This window comes from Lepidochelys kempii, chromosome 5, assembly GCF_965140285.1.
Source record: "Lepidochelys kempii isolate rLepKem1 chromosome 5, rLepKem1.hap1, whole genome shotgun sequence".
NCBI lineage: Eukaryota > Metazoa > Chordata > Testudines > Cheloniidae > Lepidochelys > Lepidochelys kempii.
The window spans coordinates 48,220,653-48,244,659 of record NC_136384.1 but is presented as its reverse complement, the minus strand read 5'-3'; the positions used below and the strand labels follow the sequence as shown (position 1 = coordinate 48,244,659).

Genomic DNA, 24,007 nt, shown 5'->3' with positions numbered 1-24,007 from the left:
CGGCCGCGGGCGGGGGTGGCGCTGATGGGGTGTGTCCCGGGCCGGCCGCGGGGGGGGAGGGTGGTGCTGACGGGGGGTGTGCCCCGGGCCCGCCGCGGGGGGGGGAGGGTGGTGCTGACGGGGGGTGTGCCCCGGGCCGGCAGCGGGCGGGGGGTGGTGGTGGTGGCGGGCGGTGCTGACGGGGGGCTGTGCCCCGAGCCGGCCGCGGGCGGGGGTGGCGCTGATGGGGTGTGTCCCGGGCCGGCCGCGGGGGGGGAGGGTGGTGCTGACGGGGGGTGTGCCCCGGGCCCGCCGCGGGGGGGGGGAGGGTGGTGCTGACGGGGGGTGTGCCCCGGGCCGGCAGCGGGCGGGGGGTGGTGGTGGTGGCGGGCGGTGCTGACGGGGGGCTGTGCCCCGAGCCGGCCGCGAGGGGGGGCGGCGCTGAAGGGGTGTGTGCCCCGGGCCGGCCGCGGGGGGGGGGCGGCGCTGATGGGGGGTGCCCCGGGCTGGGCGCGGGCGGCGCTGACGGGGGGTGTGCCCCGAGTCGGCCGCGGGGGCAGGGCTGCTGAGCGGGATGTGCCCCGGGCTGGCCGCGAGGGGGGCCAAGGCATCGCGTACGTTTCTCCACGCAGACGAAGCCCCGCTGGTCTCCGCCTCGGAGCGAGCAGGAAACCCCGCCCCCCCTTTCCTCAGTCCGCCCGCCCGTGGGCGTGCGGCGCATGCGCGCTCGGGAGCAGGTCGGCGGCCTGGGCGGAGGAAGTGAGGTTGTGGCGGGGCGCGCGGGCCGGAGCCGGGGGAGCTTTGGCACAGCCCGTAAAGAGGGGAGCCCTCGCCGCGCCGCCCCGCCCCGCCGGTGAGAGGTGAGCGTCCGTCCTGCTCATGGGGCTCCAGGCCCCCCTCGGGGCCGGCTCCCGCTCCTCTTCCCCCCCCCGGGCCGGGTCCCCAAACCCCGCCATCCTTCCTCCCCCGCGGCTCACCTGCACCCCGGCCCCTCCCAGGAGGTTGTATCGAAGCCGCAGCCGGTTGCCCTACGCGCTCTGCAAGGAGCTGTTCCCGCGGGGAGCCCCTCATCGGGGCGTCGGTTCCCGTACAAGGAAGGGCAGCCTCCCTTCCCCCCCCCCCACACACACTGCGGGGTCGCGGGGGTCTCCCGGCGCCTGAAAGCCTGGTGTAGTCGTGGACCTGATTTCTTTGTGCTTCATCTAGGGAAGCCAAAACCATGGAGGCCCCACCGGTTACCATGATGCCTGTCACTGGCGGCACCATTAACATGATGGAGTATTTACTCCAAGGTAAGGCTGGTGGGAAGATGGCTTTGATTTCAGGTCACAGTGGTATGCTGCCAGGTTCTTCTGGAAACTCTCAGCTTCCCCGTACTGTACCTAAGTCATTCCAGTATTTAACGTTTTGAGATGAATTGGGGAGGGGGAATGGGGAAGAGAAGAAAAGACCTTACCTCAGTCAGAGCCTAAACTAGCGAGGTCAGACTTCTTTTGTGAAAGATGTTGACCTTTAGGGCTAAAACTCTCCAGAAGCAGGCGATCTGTGGACAACATCCCATCCCCCTCCCCCTTTCCAAACTCCTTTTTGGTGCAGAATATTCCATTACAGAAGATAAGATTTGTTTGGGGTTTTGCTCTTGCCCTTATAGTTTTTGGTTCTGCTGCAAATTCCTCTGGAAGCTTTTGCAACAGCCTCCAGTGTAATTATTAACATTATAGTGGTGTCTCGGTGCTGCTGTTGTAGCTACAGTGTGGAGTATAGACATTGAAAAACAGTACTAATGTACCTGCAGGTCCTAGGTGTGTTGTGTTGGGAGAGTGGTCCAGAGATTTGGACTAGTAATTAGAGCTACGTCTTTTTCGTCACTGCCGATCTTGGACAAAGTTATTCAAGTGTTGTACACCTCTTGTTCTATAAAAAATAAAATGGGGAATACATTTGTAAATGTTTTGAGATTCCCAGATGAAGAGCACTATGGATAAGTTTTGCATCCTCTGCTTCTTTTTGAAAAATGAGTTTGGATGAGCATTTGTTCTCTTTGCTTTTTTTTTTTAAATATGGTGCAATTATTTGGGGTGTCCCATGCACTGGTGGATGAAAAAATGCAATCATAATGGCTATAGTAAATGGCTCAGTGGTGAAATAATGAACTTGTTCTCCTTCCCAGGAAGTGTTTTGGATCAAAGCCTGGAGAGCCTCCTTCACCGGTTGCGTGGTCTGTGTGACAACATGGAACCTGAGACTTTCTTGGACCATGAGATGGTGTTCCTCCTGAAAGGGCAGCAGGCCAGTCCCTTTGTCCTGAGGGCACGGCGCTCGATGGACAAAACTGGCACACCCTGGCACTTACGCTATTTGGGACAGCCAGAAATGGGAGACAAAAACCGCCATGCTCTGGTGCGCAACTGTGTTGACATCGCCACCTCAGAGAACCTTACTGACTTTCTGGTGGAGATGGGCTTCCGCATGGATCATGAGTTTGTCGCCAAGGGCCATGTGTTCCGCAAGGGTATCATGAAGATTGTAGTGTACAAGATTTTCCGCATCCTGGTTCCAGGAAACACTGATAGCATTGAGCCCTTGTCTCTCTCCTACCTCGTGGAGCTGAGTGTAGTAGCTCCAGCAGGACAAGATGTAGTTTCTGATGACATGCGAAACTTTGCTGAGCAGCTAAAGCCCTTAGTTCACCTGGAGAAAATTGACCCTAAAAGGCTCATGTGAGTGAAAAGGACCCAACAAGTATGTCTAGTTCCTCTCTCTCCTAATGGTCCTGGTGACCAGCATGTAGAGACTCTTCTTCCAAAATGACTCTTGCAAGAACTGAGGAGATTAAAGGTTTTTGGTTTTGCTGAGGGGTAGTGGAGAGGTTGTCTCTGGTGTGTTTTGTCACTGCAGTAATTGACAGTTGGATCACTTTTCCCCCCACTTAATGTTTCCCTTTATATAGATCTACCATCAGTTTGACATTTTTTGAAATTTACTAATTTGGAATTTTCTTATTAAGAATCCCTTTCAACAGCATGGATAGAAACATTTCTTAATTTCCTCTATTACTTCATATTAGTGTTTCTGCTTCCGTATTAATAAGGGTCTTACTCGCCAGAAAGTGAGATCTAAAGTATCAAACATGCTTAGGTTCAGTACTCTTTCTCAGTGCACATCTCTAGCTGCTGCCTCTTCATTTGCAGCATAGCTGCTTCTATTCTAATAGCCTCATCATGCAAAGACTGGAAAAGAGCATGTACATGAGCTTCATCCCTCAAGTAATGGAGGAGTGATATCCTAATGTTACTGCATGAGACAGGAAATACAACTATCAGAATCAACAATACAATGGAACTGACTGCACACTGTTGTCAAAGAGGAGCGCATTTTTCCTACACTAATTTTTTCAATTAGCGACCTTAGGTGTTACTTGTAACACTAGCAGATACAAAACTAAGGTGGAAATGAGTTTAAGGTAAAGGTGTACCCCTTTAAAAAGTATAGATTTTAAAAGCCAATTTGCTTAGCTATGTCATGACTTGAGGTTTTCAAAACTGAGAACTCTCAAAACATAACTTATTTTTAATTCTGTTTGTTGTATGTACTTCGCTGTGCTTGGCCTATGAAAATAACATGGTTAGTTTCTCAGGCTGTAGTAGCAGCAGCAGCTTGTAGATAATATTTAAAACAATGTTTTCAGGGGAATTTTAATAATTCTGTACATCTAAGGTTTTGCAAAAAGTCAGTTTTAGGAAAACCAAAATTTTTGGCGCCAGGTTTACCTCACCATATTGCCAGTTGCAGATTTTTTTTGAAGTCATACACTTCGGTGCCTGACCCCTCTGACTGTGTTAAACGAGTGAAACAAGACCTGGGGTTTGTGTACTCTTTACTATTAGAGCAATTGCTGCCTTCAGTTTTCTGCTGTAGTAAAATTGGAGGCATTAAAAGACTTATGACTAGTAGGTGCCCAACACTGTTAATTTACTATTTGGTGGTTTTGTTAATAGCCGTTCTGAGCTGTTTAATCAGTTCCTTATCCTGTGCCTCTGAGGGCTGTAGTCAAACTATACATATTTGTACTGACAGTTATTGTAATTCCAGAAAGGTCTTTTAACCACCCTCTCCCAGGGCTAATATTTATGGTAAAGTACAGTAAATAACTTACAATTGTCCTTCATTTAAAAAAATTGTCATTAATGCCAGTAAACATATAATAGGTTGTGTGTAAATGTTTCTTAACATGCTCTACAAACATGCACAGAGCAATCATTTCACTATTAACATGCAATCACCCTTGCCACAGAACTCTGTTGTAGTGGAATGGCATACAGCAATACAGTTAAGGATAGGCCCTGATGAAGAATACCACATTTAGATGAAACTGCAGAAGGAACTTCTAGGTGGACAGCAGAATTATACATAATAGAATTTGGCCAGAATAAACTATTCTTGTTGACTGCCAAGTGTTCTGAGGTGAGTGGAACATCCCATCTGCCACACAGATGAAGTTGAGAAACCAACTGGGAGTTGAAAAACAGAAATTGTTTTCCTCTTCCAATTTATGAATAAAATGGTGTGAGGATGAGTTCTACCATCATGAAGGACATAGGTATCTAAATACCTTTGACAGTTTGGGTCATACTGACCAAAACCAATCAATTCAATTCACTAACTACAGTTAATACTTCATTTAAATCAGTTAATTTTAAACAAGAAAAAAATTGTTTAAGAGCATAAGGTAGCTTTGTTTATCTAAAACAATTTTAGAATGCTGTTTTAAACGTTTGTGCATTTAATTGAATCAAACTTCCAACCAAATGCCACTTAACACAAATGAGTAAAAAAATTAAAGTGTCACTTGTCATTTTCTAACAAAAATAAATTAAGAACCTAAATAAATGGACATGTATATAATTGGTTAAGTAGATGTGTATACAGTGTATCCACTTGGTTAACTAAAAGTACCGAATTTAGCATAAAGGCTATAGTTAGTAGTTACCTCTCTTTAGGAAAATAAGTAAAAATGAAGAAAAAAAAAATTTAAATTAAGGTTTCCTTCTTCTTGATTTATATTAATTCACCCTGTCTTGTATGGTGCTTATTTTCCTAGGAACAGAATGTAGTTTTTCTCATGGGCCCAAAATGCACCTAGTGTCCTTTATGTCTCACTCAAGAAATAGACCTATTTTCTTTTGTAATCAAGCATGTTCTCTTCATTTTCAAGGTGCATAATACCCTTTCAAGATTTGCTCTCTCCTATATTTACACCACCTGTATATCCAGAGAGCAGAAAAACACTTCCTGTAACACCCTAAATGACAAACAGTAGGTACTGCTGTTTGCTACTGGGTAGCCTTCTGCTGGTACATAAACACTAAAGAATCTCGTGAGTCTCTGTCCTATGAGATAGATATAACTTCTATGACTTGACACAATCACCTGTGATATTTCTTCATTGAGTCAGAGACGGTGAAGGAGATAATACCTCTTATTGGACCAACTTCTGTTAGTGAAAGAGAGCAACTTTCAAGCTACACTGAGCTCTTCTTCAGGTCTGAAGAAGGTAATCAGAACGTCGCAGCTAAATTCAAGATGGAATAGATGTTAACTCTTGATGCTTAATCTATTCCACTTAGTATTTAGCTGTGACTTTCAGATTACCTTCCCCATACCTGAAGAAGAGCTCAGTGTTGCTCAAAATCTTATCACTTATCAGAAGTTAGTCCAAGAAGTGATATTACCTCACTGTCTCTTATTTCCTGAGACCAACATGGCTATAACACTACAACCAACATTTTTTACAGTGAAACATTAAGATGGCTTACAAAATGGTGTGTGTGCTTTGTTGTGCATTTTCACCCTCCTCAGCACTGATTTTTATTATTGTAATTGTGAGGAAGTCAAATTTCACCTGTTTCTACCCAAAGAATGGGAACTCAATTGGGAACTCCACTTGCTCCACTTCTAACTTGGCTTTGCTAAGAAAACGTGATCTTGTGAGTTTTACAAAGTAATCTGCTGTCCTGATAAGGAACTGGGATAACAGTGAAGCTAATAATGTTAGCACTGACAGAAAGATTTTTAATCTTCAGAATGCATAGCTACTGTTTCATCAGCAATCCTCTTCGCTCCCCATTCCTGTCCTCTTTCCTCCAAAATACTACATGAAAGGGTATTTGAATACAAACAAAAATGTTTAGGTGTGCTATCCTGTACTATCTTATGAGTCCTGGAGCTAGGTAACATGGGGTGGATACATAAAAAGCCATATGCTGAATGAGACAAATAGAGTCCAAGGAAAAGGGACTGATGGCGGGACAGTTACCACAGAACATACACTTTACAACTGCTAGTGATGATGGGGTCAAATCTTGACTAATGGGCTGAAGCAATGCCCTTTAAGTCAATGGAACTGTGTCCATTAATTTTAAGGATAACTTGATTAGGGCCCAGGTTTGTAGTTATCAAAAATAGCTCTACTCCTAACTGCAATACCCTTTCAAATGAATGGATCATCATACTCTATATTAGTAGTATTACCATATTGCTGGGGTCCCTAGTCATAGACCAGGACTCCTCTGTGTTAGGTGCTGTACACAGTCCTTGTAGATATCCAGCCTCAATGAATATGCATACTTTATGTTTATATGGTAATAAGGAGGCTTCAACCTTGACACCTGGAAATGAAAGGAGGTGGAGGGACTTCACAACAGTTATCGGTTAGCTTACACCCATAGTAATAAGATTTGTTACTTCATATATTTTTTTTAATGTTCTCTATCTGTAAAAACAAATAAACCTTTTTTAGATTCTGCTAAGCTCCTGAATTCGAATGGATCTTGGGACAATTGAGTTCCATAGAGTAATTTTCAGTATGCATAAGCACAAGTGTTAGAAAAACTACTTTTAAAATGAAACAGATTCTAGAACAGTAAAATCTATGAAAAGACCCATATGTGGGTTTTCTACATAGGCAACAACAATATATATCTGCATAACTGCCAATTTTCCCCTCTATTAAATTGTCTCTCTCAAAAGAGGGAAGACATGTAAAGTTTTCAGATTAGTTTTTTCCATAGGTAATGCACTACAGTTTTGAAAAGCCTAGTGGTTCCTATTAAGGCTGGTCAAATACATCCCCTAATTACCAGTGCCACCTGCTCAACAGAATGACTTTAAAAAGCTGAATTCAGAGTTGAAAGTTTGTGGGCTCATGTTCCACTTGAGAGATGGTGAAAAAGTGAGTGGAGAAGGACAGAGTGAGAAATCCTCTGAAAAAAATGAAACAGGCAAGAGCATATGGGAGGTGGAAAGAAATGGAAGTTTTAAAATGGTAAAGTTAGTTAAAAAATTTGAGAAATAAATGTTGGGAGATAAAGCTTTTACATGACAGGGAAATGATTAATAAATTTGAACTCATTTTCCAAACTTGTTGTCACATTGAGGTCAGTTAACACTGAGGACATGAAGCAACCCATCGGAAGTGTTCCATCTCTTCCCAGGATCAGAACCTTAGAGATTAATATTATGTAGTTCAGGATAGTGCTTTGTTTTACGTAATATGGTGAAAGGGTTAATTTCACTGGTTAGTAAAATAGAGGCCATGCTTCTAAGGAATGGAATGCTCCCACCATGAAGTTGTTTACCATCATGAAAGGATTAAAATGAGAAATTGCTACAGAAAGCCTCTTTTATCATCACAAATTCTTTTACTCTGGGAGGCAGATTGCCACTCTGATTTGAAACTTCTAGCACCTGGAGATTAAGCCATCTTTAATATTACCTATGAAGATAAATTTAGGATACAGACAGCTACCCACAACACTAGAGTACTTTTTAGGTGTGAAAAAAATGTTTACAGAATTACCCCCAAAGAAGTTGTTCAGTAGTACATGGATGTAAATGTCCATTGTCTACACAACGGTTGTGACTGAAAGAAGACATCCTTGGCTGATTCTTTTCTGTGGCCGTTTTGCAGCAGTGGTAAGATTGAGCCAAACCTACCTGTCCCTGTGCTGGGGGAAGAACAGGACACTGCTTGGTGAACCAGGGTGTGGATAACTGGGTAGTGCATGGCCTGCTCCTCCAAGCTGTGAGTAGAAATCCAATCATAGGGAAGACAACAACTCCGTGCCAGGAGGAATTTCAGGATTTAAGCAGAGTTGCCTGCCTGCCCACACCCTTCTCTGCTGAAGGTGTCCTGTTTTCTTTTCTAAATCACACAGGGACAAATAGATTTGAGCAGTGAAACAAGTGATCCATAAAACTAGTACAGGAACGAACAAGCAAAGGGCATCTTATTCTATTATCAGAACATGTTTGTTTAGGAATTATTCACCAGCCCCCTTGTGACTGGGATGACATCCATTCTGCACCAGCATCAGTACAACAGGTGTTTCTTTTAGCCCATGGGAAAATCAAGAGTAATGTCTCCAGTTAACAGAGGGAAATATGTTAAGTAGATACAAAATGACTTATGCTGGAATTTTGTCAAGACTTGTGTGTTGAATACTTAGTTACAAAAGATAACTACTGCCCATTCCACTAGGCAATGCTAGCAAATGGGGTTTATTTTCATAAGTCAGAATGTTGCAGACCTCGTTTGAGGCATCATCTGATTTATGGCAATTGGATGTTTATTAATCTGTGCTGTTAAAATGGTGCCTTCACCTCCAGTGCTCCCGTGCACACCATGTTGTCACCATGTCTCAAAGAGGAAGTTCAACATACAATGTATGTAGCCAACTAAAGAGTAAAGGAACCTGTCAGGATACCAACCATAAAACAGAGAAGTTTATTTTTGGGCAGGTGAGGGGGAGAGGAAAAGAGGAGAGCAACTTTGTAAAGCAACAGTTAGTTTACATAACACCTCCCACATCCTTGACTAGCCATTTGCCCAGATTTTAGGCCTTCAGAATGACCTAGCACTTTAAGAACCTGCATGCACAACAGTTCTAAGAGCTCTGTTTTTCTTTGAGCCAGTGCTATTGGATGGATGTGCCTGGAAGGTGCAACTGATGGACTGCTAATCCATTGTGCTCTGCACACGTGGGTTCGCATCCCATCCTCGTTGGGAGATGCTTTGGGGAGGGATAGCTCAGTGATTCGAGAATTGGCCTGCTAAACCCAGGGTTGTGAGTTCAATCCCTGAGGGGGCCATTTAGGGATCTGGGGCAAAAATTGGGGATTGGTCCTGCTTTGAGCAGGGGGTTGGACTAGATGACCTCCTGAGGTCCCTTCCAACCCCGATATTCTATGATTCTGTGGGAAAAAACAGTCAAACAATCGCAGAAACCCAAAGAAAACGGTAACCAGCAAGCCAAGTGTGTCATATAAAACAGTTTAACAGATCTTGGGTCTCATTCTTGGGACTGTGAGAGTTGCACTTGGCATAGGACCAAGGAGAGGGCAAAGAAATGTAGGTTTAAGCATGTAGTCCCCAAACTGTGGGGCATGCCCCACTAGGGGGACACAGAGGAACATTTAGGGGGATGCAGCTGGGCCTGGATCATCTTGGCACAACTTTTATATAAAAAAAACCTTTCTAGTTAAAAACAAATTCAAAATAAGTTAAGTATTTTTAAATCCTTCCCCCACTGAGAGTTTTAAAGTTACCAGTAAAGAGAAAAAAATCATCTGCAATATCCTTTAGCATGCCTCAATGGAAGACTTATTTTACAAATCAATCCAATTTACTTTTGGACATTTCCACTAGGTGGCCACAGTAAATGAAAAATAGCTACTTTCCTACAAGCTCATTTCTTAGACTCAGGAATGAGAACTATGCAAGGCTTTGCTTGTTTTATTAAAACGCTATGTATGACATTTTACTTCTTCAAGGCACTAAATATTAAAAATAACTACAAACCAGAGCTATTTTTCATAATATTTTAATACTTTTCACTTTTAAATCTTGGTTTTAAATTTGTGATTGTAACATGGAAGAGTCAACTTTTAATTTTTTAAAACTTATCAGTATCATAAAGCTATCACAGAACAAACAGCTACACGCTATGCACTCAAGGTACTCAGAATATGATTCATGTTTTGGGTATGTGGAGGAACAGTGGCAATTCAAATACAGCTTCATCTGTACAACTGTGACAAAAATTTTGGTGAAAGATTTTTACTGGACAATTTGGTTAGTTTAAAGAAAAACCAACAACTTCAGATAAACCAGCTCAGCCCGATTAGGTAAAGGATGATTTCCTCTCAAAAGGTGCAATCACATTTTTTCTAGAGAAACTTATGAGAAATTATTCAGATTCAGAGAACTGGTTGAACCACCTCTTTCCCTGATCCCCTCATCCCCAATAAAAACTGTGTCTAGTCATGGAGAAGATCTAATCTGGTGACAGATCCAGGTTCCCAAGGTAACAGAAGTTAAGGGACACTATCACATTTGAAGGAGAAGATTGCTGCATTCTCTGAATAGGCTGAATTAAAAAGAACTGATTTAACTTACAAAAATGAAAATCTGAAGTCTGAGGCTAGTGCTCAGCAACAGTAACAAAACACATAGTTAAGGTGACATATTAATTGGCAGAAAAAAGCCCAAATGTTGGAGGAGGAAGGAGAGAGATTTCATAAACGCAAAAAAGGTTCAGAGATCTCTTCTGGAAGAAAGGGCATAATGGATACTCAACATACATTTACACAGCATGAGAAGAAGCCTGCAGACTAAGCTTTTATTTGAAGGGTCAGTACTTATGACTCTTGAACCTGCAACTCTTTCCATATTCAGTAAGGAGCTTCTTCTAACTCTGATTGGGCAAGACTAGCTGTAGTGAAAGACCAGTGTTTTTATCTAAAAGTAAAATGTATTCTTTACAAATAGTATCTTTAGTGTAATTTTATTTACAGAATAAATTGCAAAAGTACATCACATTTAGTGCAAATGCAACTAATGATATTAAGATTTATATACTGCTTTGTAAACTTTCCATACCTTTGTAAAATAAAGCTCTCCATTTAAATTAAGAAACAGTTACTTGCCTGTGTTCAATGATAGTTACCAGAAATGGCAAATAAAGAGTTAAACAGTTGTATTTTGGGCATAAGACTTTTTGTAAAGTTCCCATTAGTGGCTATGGTCAATGAACCATTTTTCAGCTGATTTCAAAAAGATGAAACATTTGAGGTATAAGAAATTCTTTTCAACATCACTATATAAAATGCTTACTGGTGATATAGTAAACATGTACAATTTAATCTTGTTTGCCTTACTAGCATTACCATATAGGCACTTTTCTACATATTCAAATCAAGAACAGAATTATTCTGTAATAAGGCATATTCCATGCACACCATTTAGAGAAAGGCAAATAAATGAGACAAGTTTTATAGATCATGAAATCTGCATGTATGTGTGTAACCATGTGTTATATATGTGTTTGTACCTCTTTATATAGAAGACTAAGACACAAGGAGTAATTCACTTACAACACTGTGCAGATATCAGACATTTATCAGCCAACTCTTCATTACTACTCTTTTGTAGTTATATCCAGGCACCTGCAATACTATATTAAATAAGACTTTCAGCTTTCTTTTGAAAAAAATATATCTGAATCCTATGTTGTTCTACATATACAAGTTAGTGAAGTGCCCAAGAAATGCCTTTAAATAATCTCTACCTAAAGGCCACCAAGCGAGATATCCGCTCAAGTGAGTACTAGTCTCTGCCCCCACAGTCCACTCCTCACGGCTACTTCCAGAGATCAAAGGCAGGCAGATATTTGCATTCAAGTTCTCACAGCAACTAAGGGGAACTTTTCATTTAGAATCTGTGGATTCTTATAGCTCTGTTAAGTTTCTGATCAAGTAGTAAATATTAACAACTCACATTTTCTACACATATCTCATCGCATGGCTTTAATTAAGATGAGAAACAAAAATGTGCAGGACCAGGAAATAATATACTCGCTCTTATTTGCAGACTGGGAATGTTGTCCTATGTAGTCCAATTTGCTTTAATAAATATTACAGGGTACCTTCTTGTAGTTTCATGCAACCCACAGTCCACATGTAACGTAGCATGGACAGAGTACTGTTGTAGTTTTCAGGCACAATCTCGTCCTCTCATATAGAATCTACCTAGAAATTTCTGAATCATGTTCAATAAATTCTGTAGCACAAATTACATAACTAAAAAATACAATAGAAATATAAAGATATCTTGGAAAAAAAATAAAGCTTTTCACACTCTTCCTCCATCGGAGCCAAAGGTCTTCATAGGAGTAAGATAACAGAAAAGGCAAAGTCATATGGATATTGACAGCCCCCAATTAAGAGACATTTTACATAACAAGATGATTCATTATAGAAACCAGCAGCAATGAACTATGATTATACAAAGCAAAACAAAACCCCTGCCCAAAGGTCACCTAGACTTTACTGCAAACCTGAAAAAAATACCACACACAGGTTTTTGTGCACATAAAGCACATACAGTATGCTATATGTGCATTTGTCTTTTGTGCTTTTTAGACATGCACAAAAACAGAAAACTGTGTGAGTGTCTTATGAAGGGCCACAGTAAACAAAAGCTTTGCAAATTGTTTAAAATTGAAGCAGTAACCCAAGTTGGTGATTCAAAGTTGTATTTTTTTCTTCTCTAAAGCAAGCAAATAAAAATATATCCATATACATGTATCAATACATGTATTTCTAATTACACACTGATTCAACAAGGAGAGCTAGCAGGAGACAGCTAGTGTTAGATGTTCAGCCTCACGGCGTTGCAGTATTTCTTCACTTCAGAACACAAAGCCTAGGACTTGGGCCACAAAAAGACTGTAGATCCTACGTTCCAGCTTGGAGCCTTCAATTTGTTTTTTTTCCTCCAACATGGAATGTTCACACAGTCTTGTTCCAATCACTTTAGAAACATGGAAAGGACACAGCAGAATACATTTAGAACACTAGTAAGTAAATGAGAAATAGTTATGAAACATTCCAAAAGTACAATTTAGAAACAATGTCGTGTCTCCAAATTTTTCTTGTTTGATAATGACAAACACTTGAGTTTTTAATTATTCACATTTTCAGACAGGCCTTCTTTAACTAAATGCAACGGAAGTAAGTTGTGAGCTAGAACCTATAGGGACAAACTATCATTACCAAAGAAGATCAAATGACCCAGACTTCTAGGATTTTGTACACTGAATAAAACCTACTCAACATAGGCAACTATGGGAGATCAGGACAGCAAATAGGCAAAAAACCTCTATCAACTCTCCATAATATCAGAACTGCCAAATTCTGCATAAACTGCTGGCACTGGATTGTTTTGACAGGACTTATGCATAATGAAGAATACTGAAGTGTAGTGTAGTAATCTAAATCTAACATCACAAGAGTACATACTAAGATCTTCCAGTAAATGAAGGCCCAGTCTGCTATTAATATAAATATAGCCAGGCTGCCCTGAGGATGACTGAAACCTGGTTTAGCACATAATTTTGTTTTTGCTGATGTTTAACACATGCCATTTTTGAACACAAACTATATCTATGATTGAAATATATCCATAGAGAACACATATATATCTGTGTAGGGATGGGGTATCAAAAAGACTCTGAAAATCCAAAACTATACCCACCAAAACCCTTGAGTACTGATGACAACTAAGATTGCATTGGAACCATTATAACACATCCTAAAACATGACTATCCTGCCAACTAGGCAGCGTAAAAGAATGAGATTGTTCAGTCAAACACTGTGATGGACTTATATCAACTATTACATTATCTTGAAGTCCCTGCTTTAACTATTAGGTGGCCAACACCCCAAAGAATACCGGATAAACTCCTACAGTTTGAATGACAACATTCTGTTTTTACAAAAGTTTAAAATTATTTACACTACTCATTACACTGCATTATCTTATTCTAAAAGACACCAAATATTAAACGGTTTGATTTTGGCAGCTATCTGAAGAAAGGCCAGTGCTTGATCCTTTCTACCTGCATTTCTAGTTTGCTAAAAATATAAAATATACATTTTTATAATATGTCAACCTGTTCAGTCCAATATGTAGGTGATCCTATACTAAACCAAGATTTTCACTGAACTCAGAAAATCACCTATAATGCAAAAATACATTTTTAAAATTTGCACAAAGACTGTATATTTTTTTGTAGGAAGTCAACTAATTGTATTAACCTTATTATTTCTTTATGTATGTAGAAAATGCATTGGTTTATTAACTTCGCTTTAGCATATAGCTCAAAATACAGATAAACTCACAATAGCTGTGATAATTACAGTAATAAACACATTTCTAGATGGTCTAGCTTTTTTGTTTGGATTTTAATATTTAGAACAATATATACAGAAGACAACACTCCACAAAAAGTTTAGCAAATACCTGTTAATACTAGAAGAAAATAGGCTTTCCCGCTGTTTTGTCTTGCACGTATGATGTAAAACGCTTCAGGAATTTGGGATACTCTCGTTTTGCCACTGCTCGTAACACTGAGGCTGGTGCCCATCCCCCAGGATTCACTAAAAATAAAGATAAAACTAGATAAAAGCTATACTCTAAAACAAACACATATATAGCTGGACTAGTAAATGCTTAACACTAATTTGTAGACAAAACAAATTATTGGTTTAACATTGACTATCCATCCCTTTGCATCCAGAGTCAACATTTCTTGATAACTACTAGTTCAACAGCTAGGAGCATCAGAAAATCTGTACTATAACTCATTCAACATTTGTAATTTAATATTGATTGAAAGCACTATTTCAGTTTACTGGTTATATAGAACCACAATGTGTCATTTAATAGCACTCTTGCTTCTGAACTAGGTCAGGCTCAAATTCCAGATCAGGATTTGGGATCACAGCTAATACTGAGACTATAGGTACAGTATAGGTATATATTTGACACTGTTTACATCTTATCAGGAATACAGTGCAACATTAGGGGCTATTGCTTCATTAAGTGACCCGCAGAGGGGGAAAAACAACACCTCAGCTTTGACCAATTTTGCTTCTTTTTGGAGTGTGATGAAGACATGAAAGGTTTTTTTTTGTTTTTTAAATTGTATACAATTCTGCTTGTTTTTTACATGAGAAAATCAGGTCCTGTCTAGCTTGGAAGGCTGTAGTGCTGATCCTGCAATAGGATCCACATGGGCTGACCACTGAATCCATGCAGGGCTCAATGAAATCAATGGGACTATGCATAGATGCAGGGGTCCACCTGCATGAATCATCTTATAGGATCAGGTCTTACGGCAATAGGAGTCTACAAAATGAAAGCTGAGCAACTGGGAAGTTTAGTCAGATTGTTTAGAGTTTGCTTTTGTTAACACTAATATCACTTCTTCCCAAATTTTCATATTAATACTCAACATTCCCTCACCGTCCTGTTAGGATGAATGCTAACAAAACGCATCCTCAGACATTTCAGGAGATCCTTTAGCAAAGCCGGGGAAAAACAATTAGCATTCCCAATACTTTGAAGGTAAAACAAAATGGGGGAAAGTATCTTTCAGGCCCTCTTTATACGTCAAAGCAGCAGAAAAGGGCATGAGCCCAGATTTTAAGACCAATTGCAGTCCATTTTTAATGGTATCATCCCTTTGGAGAGGTTGTTAAAACAGAGTTACTTTTTCCCATCTTTGGTAGATGTCCAAATGGAAGACTATAATCTCATGGCATTTTTCAGAAAGAACAGGAGACAACTCCAGTGTCCTTGTCAACATTTTCAGTTTCAGAAATGTATTCTTATACAAAAGGCTATTTGATTTATTGCTGAGCGCTCAATGGCTGTTGTATTTGCCTGCACAACCACTGCACTCTCAATTTTTAGTGACTGCTTATTATAAAGCATTCATAAAGTTGAGTCCAAATGGATCTCTTTGGTCCTATGTACTCCTTTTCTGGAGCCAAGCAACTGGTCAGTGTCTGCCACTTTCTGCACAACTGTGCTTCAGAAACTAAGCTCTCATTACAAAAAAGTTTCTAGCCCTTGTGGTTGCAAAAACCTTCTAAACATGAACCAAATGCAAACCAATGCAGCCCTAAATATTTCCTCCCAGCTGTCAAAACCTCCAGCTTCCCCCAACACCTTCTATAATGAAGTTATGGTATTTTAAATACAATATCCCACAGCACAACGACAAATAAATATGTAGGATCAGCACAAAATTAAGTTCAGCATCACATTAACACAAGGAATACTGATTTAATTATTTTCATATTTCATTAGATTTATAAATGGAGGTCATGACTGATGTTTGAAACTTGAAGATTCTACAATACTGAAGTTTCTGCTGCAAAATTCAGATCAAATTTGCCACAGAATACTTGGGTGGGAGGGGTGTCTTCACTTACGAAACCCAATTATGAAGTAATTTAGTACTAGATTTACCTTTCCTTCTTATTAGTACTGTAATATATTTAATATTCAGATGTGCAGGTAACAATTGAGTCTTCACTATGCTATTTAATAGTGGGGCATAAGAAAGTTGAAAACATGAAAGATATATAGGCTAGTTAGAAATGTTCTGCACTTCCATAAAAGTGGCAGACTGTTACATGGTTCCCATATTATTCTTTTCAAGCAGGCCTCTGAATGTGTGTACGTGTATAGGAATTTTAGTTTACTGACGATAATCTTATATTTGGCTGTTGAGGATTTTGGTCAGCATGGGAAGAAGCTGTCATTCTCAATTTCTACTGAAATCTATAGCCTATCTGCCTGGGGTCGTTTTCCAGCTAAACAAATGTATTTCCACTGTTTTGGCTAATTACTTTAAAAGAAAGAAAGATTTTACACCTTTATTACCAGCAGCTTCTCCTCAGCCTAGCCAATAGGTTGTTTACGGAAATAACAGACTTGACATCAAAAGATTAATACATGTATACTGCTAAAGAAAGTATGATGTATGCCAATCAACTCAAATAGGGGAGTTGAAACTTCTTTTTTTCAACACTCTTTCTATATTTATGATTGTGTGATGCAACACATTTGACATTTCTACTGTTCTCCCAACCAATCACACAGTGAATGTTTGAATTTATTGGTGACTGCGGCACCTGTCTTAGGTCTTTCTGATTTTGACTAAAAGGTTCATAGATGTTGATCTAAAAGTAAGTTTAACAGAAAACTCTGAACTTTATTTTTGCCAGCAATCACAACCCCTAGAAGTAATGTAAAGAATACTATATTGACAAATCTATACGTACCATTAGCTACATATGTAATCTTGCATAGGATATTGTCTCTGCTTATTTCCTTGTTCCCTTCTGGTGGGCTCACCAACGTCTGACAGATCATAGCAATGTTTATTTTGGCACGAACACATCGATTGTTCAGCTGCCAAGAAATTAAACATTTAATAAGCATTACCCAAAGTTTATTTCCTCTATCAGCATTTCTGACATCTGAATGTCAAAATATTAATTTACTTTACAGTAATGCTTGGTAGTGGCAATCAAGATTTGTGCGAGGCACTGCACAGACAAGTAATAAAGATGAGTCTCTGCCCCCAAGAGCTTACAGTCTCGGTGTCAGACAGGTTGTGATGTTTGGATGAAACAGAAAAATGTGGTAAGGGTGAACGGGGAGGGAACTAATAAAAAAACAGAGTTGAACTGAAAAGCACAGCTCTCCACTTGTCTAACCAATACGAGAAAGTGATTATTTGCAGGCATCATGGCAAAGGTGGATTTTTAAGGAAGCATTTAGAAGAGAATAAGGTGACAGCTTTATGAAGTGTGATGCATTTAAGATTTTTGGATTAAAAAATTCTGAATGCACAGTTTGACAATATTCAGAGGAATTACTTACAGGGGCACTATCATGTTCCACAGAGAAGTTACAGACAATCCAAGTTTCAGGATCATTTTCACTGAACGCTGGTATCTTTCTAATAGCAGACAGATACAGCACATCCCGCTGAGAAGCTGGCCACACTCTCTGCAGGGAGAGAGAGTAGCTGATTGTTAAAAAAAAGTTAAAATATTTACTGCCCAGATGTCAGCCTAAAGTCATCAATTACAAATCTGGCAAATGATATGGCCATAGCCATATTATTGTAGAGAAATTCAAGTTTGACAAAATCAAGTAGAAAGTTTCTTCAAGCTCAGTAACAGTTGATAATCCATTTCCTTTTTCAAAATATTTGAAATGGGATATAAGCTATTTCAAGCATTCTTATGTTTGGTTCCAGAGCTAAATTTATTCTGCTCATGTCCATCTCTGTTGGTCTGATTTTAAAAAAATGGATAAAATTTTCTCGCGTTCTATGAAAAGAGATGATGTGCCAGCTCACACAACAGGTTAGTCACCCTTTAACAACAACAAATATAGGCAGCTCCTTCAGGGTTTTCCAGTATCAGATCTAGGTTTTGTATGGTTTGGTGTCTGAGTCACCAAACTGAACTCCATGGTATATGTAATATATAGACCTATCCACCATTAGTAGGACTCCATATTTTGAACAGTACGTAATATTTAAATGGCAAGAACTATTGATTCAGTAATATATTATATAGGAACGCTAAAGGAGGGTATGACAAACTATGTCACTTTCCAAGAAAAAAAAGTTTTAGAAGCAGAATAGCTACAAGATAAAATGCAAAGTGTATTATTGGTAGAGTTGGATCCAAGAAAAAAATTTGTTCTGGATCTCAGCCATCTTAAAGTTTGATTCAGACTCTTCTCTAATAATCAGAAGCTATTAATATTAAATGTTCGGCGCAGACTCTGTGGGTAGCACATAATACGAACAAGCATCCTGACAAATGTTTGCATAGGAACTAATTAAACAAGATTACAAAGTGAATATTGTACTTGTAACACACCAGTTCAGAATGTAACCTTGTCAGTTCTCTCAAACTGTGTGGGGTCAGCTATGGTCAGGACTACCCCAAATAAAAACCCATGGTGTTACAGGAAGTGGTCTTGATGACTCTGATGACTCAGGACTCTTCCCTGGAGTTACTAGTGATCCAATACTGCAACCTGGCATTAGGAGACACACTAATGATGGAGGTGCTATTATTTCAAAGAGATGTAAAAGAAAGCATGGACCCTAAAGTCTCCATGACATACATGCAAGGCTAAAAGTGATAATTCTGCCATCTTTGTTAAATTCCAAATTGAGGAAAATGCAACTGGGTACAGAATTCTTCACTTCCTGTCCTAAACTTTTGTATAGTGCTGTTAAACAGCTGCAACGTTTCACAATAGAGGAGACTATATTTAGTGATTGGTACAGCAGTTTCTATATAAAGTGCTTTGGGATCCTTCTGGATGTCAGGTGCTATATAAATGTAAGATATTGTTACCTTGTGTGTCTGGTAAATGATGATTGCATTATCTGCTAAAGTTTCCACAACATGGAAATTTTCAATGGTTGCTAAAAATAAAAGAACTAGATCAGTGTACAAGCATAAACATACATAAATTAGGTAAAGGTTTTAAACATTCAAACCAACAGTCATGACTTAAAAAAAATGATTTCTTACTTTCCCAGTCATTACGAACATCAACATTCCAGAAGTACTGGCAGACCTCGTGTCCCGTAACCCCTTTGACTGCATGTGTGGCTTTCAAAGGATCTAGGACTATCCCATTTTCTTCCACCTCTCTTCTGTACACCTTTAGGCAAATACAAAATAGCACAAAAGAAATGCACAGTAGAAAAGGCTAAAACTGCTTTGGATTTTTGTTGTGCTTCTTCCTGAGAATCTAATTTGACAGTCCATTTAACAAAGTTACATCAAACAGCAGTAAGAATGACTGAACAATCCTAGGCAAAGTGGATTATTTTTTTAAACAGAATATTCATGCTATTTGAATGGTTTAATATTTTATAAAAAGACTATGTTTAGGAAGGAAATATGTCAGTGATTAAAATAGATAATCAAAGAAGCTAAGCATTAATATAATCCAGTACTTAAAGGGGTAAGAGAAAAATTCTGCAAGACTGATTTTTCATGCTAATGTGCTGGATGCAGTACTAAGATTAAAAGAAATAACTAAAGGCTGCCCTAACAGCAGAGGGAAATCCAGTTACCACAGATCTGACTACAACTTGGTGAATTGAAGGGAGTAAGAGAGGGAGAGAAAGGGACAAGAAAACAGTTATTTCAAAATATATTATGAAATGCTTAGGTGACCTGCAGAAAAAGAAAGCCAGAGTCAGCCCTGTCTTATACCACAGTGTTATCTGAGGACCTGACAAGGATGTCCCCACTAACCAGGTTGTCTGGGATATTCACCAGAGAGATGGAAACTAATTTGTTTTTCTTTAATCTTTAAAAGCTGATAGTATAGTATCTGAAATACTTTAGTACCTATGTGCTCCAATATGATCACACTATGCTAGACACTATACAGGAAGCACCACAAAGTCATCTGGCTGATTCCAGGTTTGCAGAATTTCGTGGAAGTCACTGATACAGGAATATTTCACTGTATTACTGAGCCAATCCATTATAATTTTTTGTACATGGTATGTTTTTCTAACTTATTTAATTATTAGAACAAGTATTTCATCTAATAAGAGGCACCTTCAGAGCTAAAGAAATATTGCCATCCAATTTTGGGGTATTTGTGACCTTTCAGAATGGAACATTCTAAGATATCAGTGAGCATGTACTTTTGAGGACTCCACAGCACTTAAAACAGAAATTTGTCCATTCAAATTCTATTATTGATATCCGCTCCACCAAAGTATCTGATCACCAACAAAGTACCTAAAGATAAAGTATCCCTTTTGTAACAGGTAGGAGTAAATTTTTGATTAATATTAAGGTTTTGGATCCCCCCCTCCCGGAAAAGACAGGGGCCAATGGGTGAGTAAAGTCAAAAATAAATTTTACATTTATTTAAGTGTGTTCAGGTTACTGGCCATTTTTACCTCTGGCAGAAAGTTGAAAGCCTTGGCTCCATTACCATGAGAGTTCTATTTCCTATGCTCAAGAGTTTCCCCCTAATGAAGAACACTTTCACTTTGCAAGTGGAATAAAATCCCAATGAAAGGTCATGGATATGTATGGGGAAATGATCTGCAGAAGCCAAGGCCAGTCTCATGGACTTTAAAGATCAAGATAGAGACCTTACACTAGATTCTGTTTTCATTAAGAAGCTAATGAGCCCAATGGTGTTTTGCTCACAGCAACTCATGTTGCTTAGAATGGGTGCTGCATTTTGTACTAGTTTAGAGTTTTTTCAGGGAATCTGGCTTCGTTCATAGTAAGAGGTACATTAAGCAAGCCTGGAGGTCATGAATCCATGGATCACCATAGCCAGGTCTGGTGTCTGACATATCTATGATTCTATGACACCAGAGGTAAATATACCCAAATCTCTACATCTAGAAGAGGGGCTTGTACATGTGAACATTTTGTGCAAGCTGGGGTGTGAACTAGCACTAACCTGCGGTGGACTAACTGTCCATGCGGCTCCTATGTACATGGGTCCTTGGAAGAAGAGGAGGCCAAAGGCACCCCCACATGTTCATCCAGGGGTAAATTGCACTCACAATCTGTTTCCAAATGGTCCTGCTCGAAGAGGGAGCTACTTCCTTGTCTTCCTCCTCCTGACAGCATTTCAGGCATCACTGTACATAATCCAGATGGGCTGGATCCGAGGATCTCTGGACTGCCAGATCCTTTGCAGATGAAACATTACCTCTCCTTCCACATAGAGGCTAACTGAGAAATTCCTGAGGTGGCCCACAATAAGGCAGCAGGACTGCCAGTTTCTCCAGCAATGGGGGTTTGGGAACATGCCTGCAGGTGGCAGACCACAGGTGGTACAAATAGAGCCACAGGTCGCCACATTCTTCTTCTATCTTCCTCCTGGTAAAGATATGGGTCTGGATCCAAGACAGAATGCACCGGGGATCAGTGGATCCAGAGGGAAGTATGGAGATCCAGTTCTTTGTGGGGACCTTGTAGGGATCCTAGGAGAAGGAAGCATAATGTGTTCTGGCCTCTTCCTAACAGAAGAAGGCAAGAATGTTCTTGGAACTGGGGAAACAGGTCTCCTTGTGGAAACCTTGTGTTTCATGCTCTGAAGCAATGAACACACTGGACTTGAAAGTAAATTTGGGCTACCATCGTGAGAGCGCTCTCCAAAACGGAGGATGAAGCTGGAACCAACCCAGGAACCGAAAACCGATCCGAAGAAGCGGATATCAGATCCAACATCATATGCAAATCCATCTCCCTTGTTACTGAAGTTGGTGGTGGAATGGGTCCCTCTTTTTTAAGGATAAGGCCTTTTCCTGTAGCCATATTGTAAGGGCTGAGGCGTTCGTCTGCAGCCATATTAAGAGAGCAGTAGACATGAGCTAAGAAGCAGAGTCACGTTCTCACATTCCATCTAAATTACATTAAAACATTGTAATATCGGGTTGTTAAGAAGGCGATCCTGTCCTAATACTACCTACCATCGCCAGATAAAGAAACAGATCTTAAGATGGTTAAAGAAAACTTAGTTTGATAGTATTCTGTCTGGCAAGAAATCACTTATCAATAGCTGTGGTTGTGAAATCCCCATTTCTTTATTGTTTTGTCTTTATGGTCCCCACTTCTCTATTGTTTATCGGTATGGTCTTTGTCTGGTTCTTTGATTGTTTCCGTCTGTCACGTAATTAATTTTGCTAGGTGTAAATCAATTAAGGTGGTGGGGTATGATTGGTTAAATAATCGTTTTACAATAGGTTAGGATTAGTTAGAAAATTGTTTAGTAATATTTTAGTAAAATGATTGGTTAAGGTATAGCTAAGCAGGACTCAAGTTTCACTATATAAACTGGGATCCAAGGAGACCAGCTGGTGGTGGTGGTGGGAGGAGGAGGAAAGACCTGGATGAAGAAGAAAAGGAACTCACTTCTAAGACACAGCCTAAGATCAGAGCTGCTAAGAATCCTTTGCACGACTGTGACGTGCAGCAACCAGAATCCAGACGAGACTGACCTTGCCTGGCCAACAGAGAAAGTCTGCCTGCATGATCAGGATTCGTGAGCATATCACTGTATGCTTAGCACGTGTATTTTGCTTGATAATTGTTAACAAACAGAGGATAAAGATATTACTGTGTAAGGCTCTTTCACTGTAAAAAGGTCCTGCAAACCCACAAAGAGTATGCCCTGAACCCTAGGAATTGGGAAAGGACAGCGGTGCCTAAATCAAGTAGGTTATGCTTTGAGCCCTGGGAAATAGGTAAAGTTGGGTGCCCTAGTGTGTGTGTGTAAGTAACAGAGAATGTGTGTGGGCAACACTTTGGAGATGTTATAGCCTTGTCAGAATTGATGGATCCAAAAGTTCTGATGCATGGGAACAGCCACTGCTAACAGCAGCTGTATTTTCCCTATGCCTCTTTCTTCGATGCCAGGACAGACAGAATTAAAAGGCACTGACGGCCCTGATTCTGACACATGAATCAAGTCCATCTTCCTAGATTTGGAAGTGGAAGTCAGAACAGACTCTGGTGCTGCAGCCGGAGGGGTTCCATCAGGGTTTGGTAACTGTGACGCAAGAGGTACAGGACCGGTGACAGAGGCCAAACTGTCTCTCAACATTTCTTGCGGAATCGAGGCAGTCGGATCTGGCCAGGTGGCCTTGGTTCAGACATGTGAAGCCTTGGGGGCTTGACTGAGGGAGTTACAGGGACTTGATCCAGCCCTGACAGGGGCTGTGGCCTCTTGGAATCCTTTAGTTACTGGGAACTACTGGAAGCCCCAGGAACTGAAGCTGGCCTCTCAGGGTATGTCTACACTGCAATTAAAAACCTGCAGCTGGCCTATGCTAGCTGACTTGGGCTCGCAGAGCTCAAGCTAACAGGCTGTTTAATTGCCATGTGTTCAGGACACTCCAACTTGCAGGATTCTAGGGGCCATGCTGCAGTCTGAGCCTGAACATTTATACTGCAATTAAAGCCTGAGTCAGTTAGCATAGGCAAGCCACGGGTGTTTAACTATAGTGTAGACTTACCCTTCGACCTTGGATCGGAGGACTGATTAGATCAGGAGAGTCTAGCATTGTGAGCTTCCTTGAGAAG

At 40.4% G+C, this 24,007-nt stretch overlaps 2 protein-coding genes across 5 annotated transcripts in view; one reads left to right on the top strand and one right to left on the bottom strand.

Moving 5' to 3' along the window:
* The first annotated feature begins 542 nt into the window (after positions 1-542).
* MED18 (mediator complex subunit 18) lies at positions 543-2,834 on the top strand. Its single transcript, XM_073344226.2, has 3 exons — positions 543-839; positions 1,186-1,271; positions 2,150-2,834. Exons 2-3 carry the CDS (start codon positions 1,199-1,201, stop codon positions 2,701-2,703), a joined length of 627 nt encoding a protein of 208 aa, XP_073200327.1. The 5' UTR covers positions 543-839; positions 1,186-1,198; the 3' UTR covers positions 2,704-2,834.
* Positions 2,835-9,844: 7,010 nt separating this feature from the next.
* Positions 9,845-24,007, bottom strand: part of CERT1 (ceramide transporter 1) — a 168,794-nt gene continuing 154,631 nt past the window's right edge. For 3 of the 4 annotated variants that reach the window (XM_073344212.2, XM_073344216.2, XM_073344214.2), the window contains 6 exons: positions 19,463-19,595; positions 19,283-19,353; positions 17,781-17,909; positions 17,177-17,306; positions 14,343-14,479; positions 9,845-12,850 (listed from right to left, as the gene is read on the bottom strand). In XM_073344212.2, coding sequence (XP_073200313.1) covers positions 14,352-14,479; positions 17,177-17,306; positions 17,781-17,909; positions 19,283-19,353; positions 19,463-19,595 — 591 coding nt within the window. In that variant the 3' untranslated portion in view covers positions 9,845-12,850; positions 14,343-14,351. Of the gene's footprint in view, positions 12,894-14,342; positions 14,480-17,176; positions 17,307-17,780; positions 17,910-19,282; positions 19,354-19,462; positions 19,596-24,007 lie in introns of all 4 variants that reach the window. The other variant, XM_073344213.2, reaches the window with a different exon arrangement.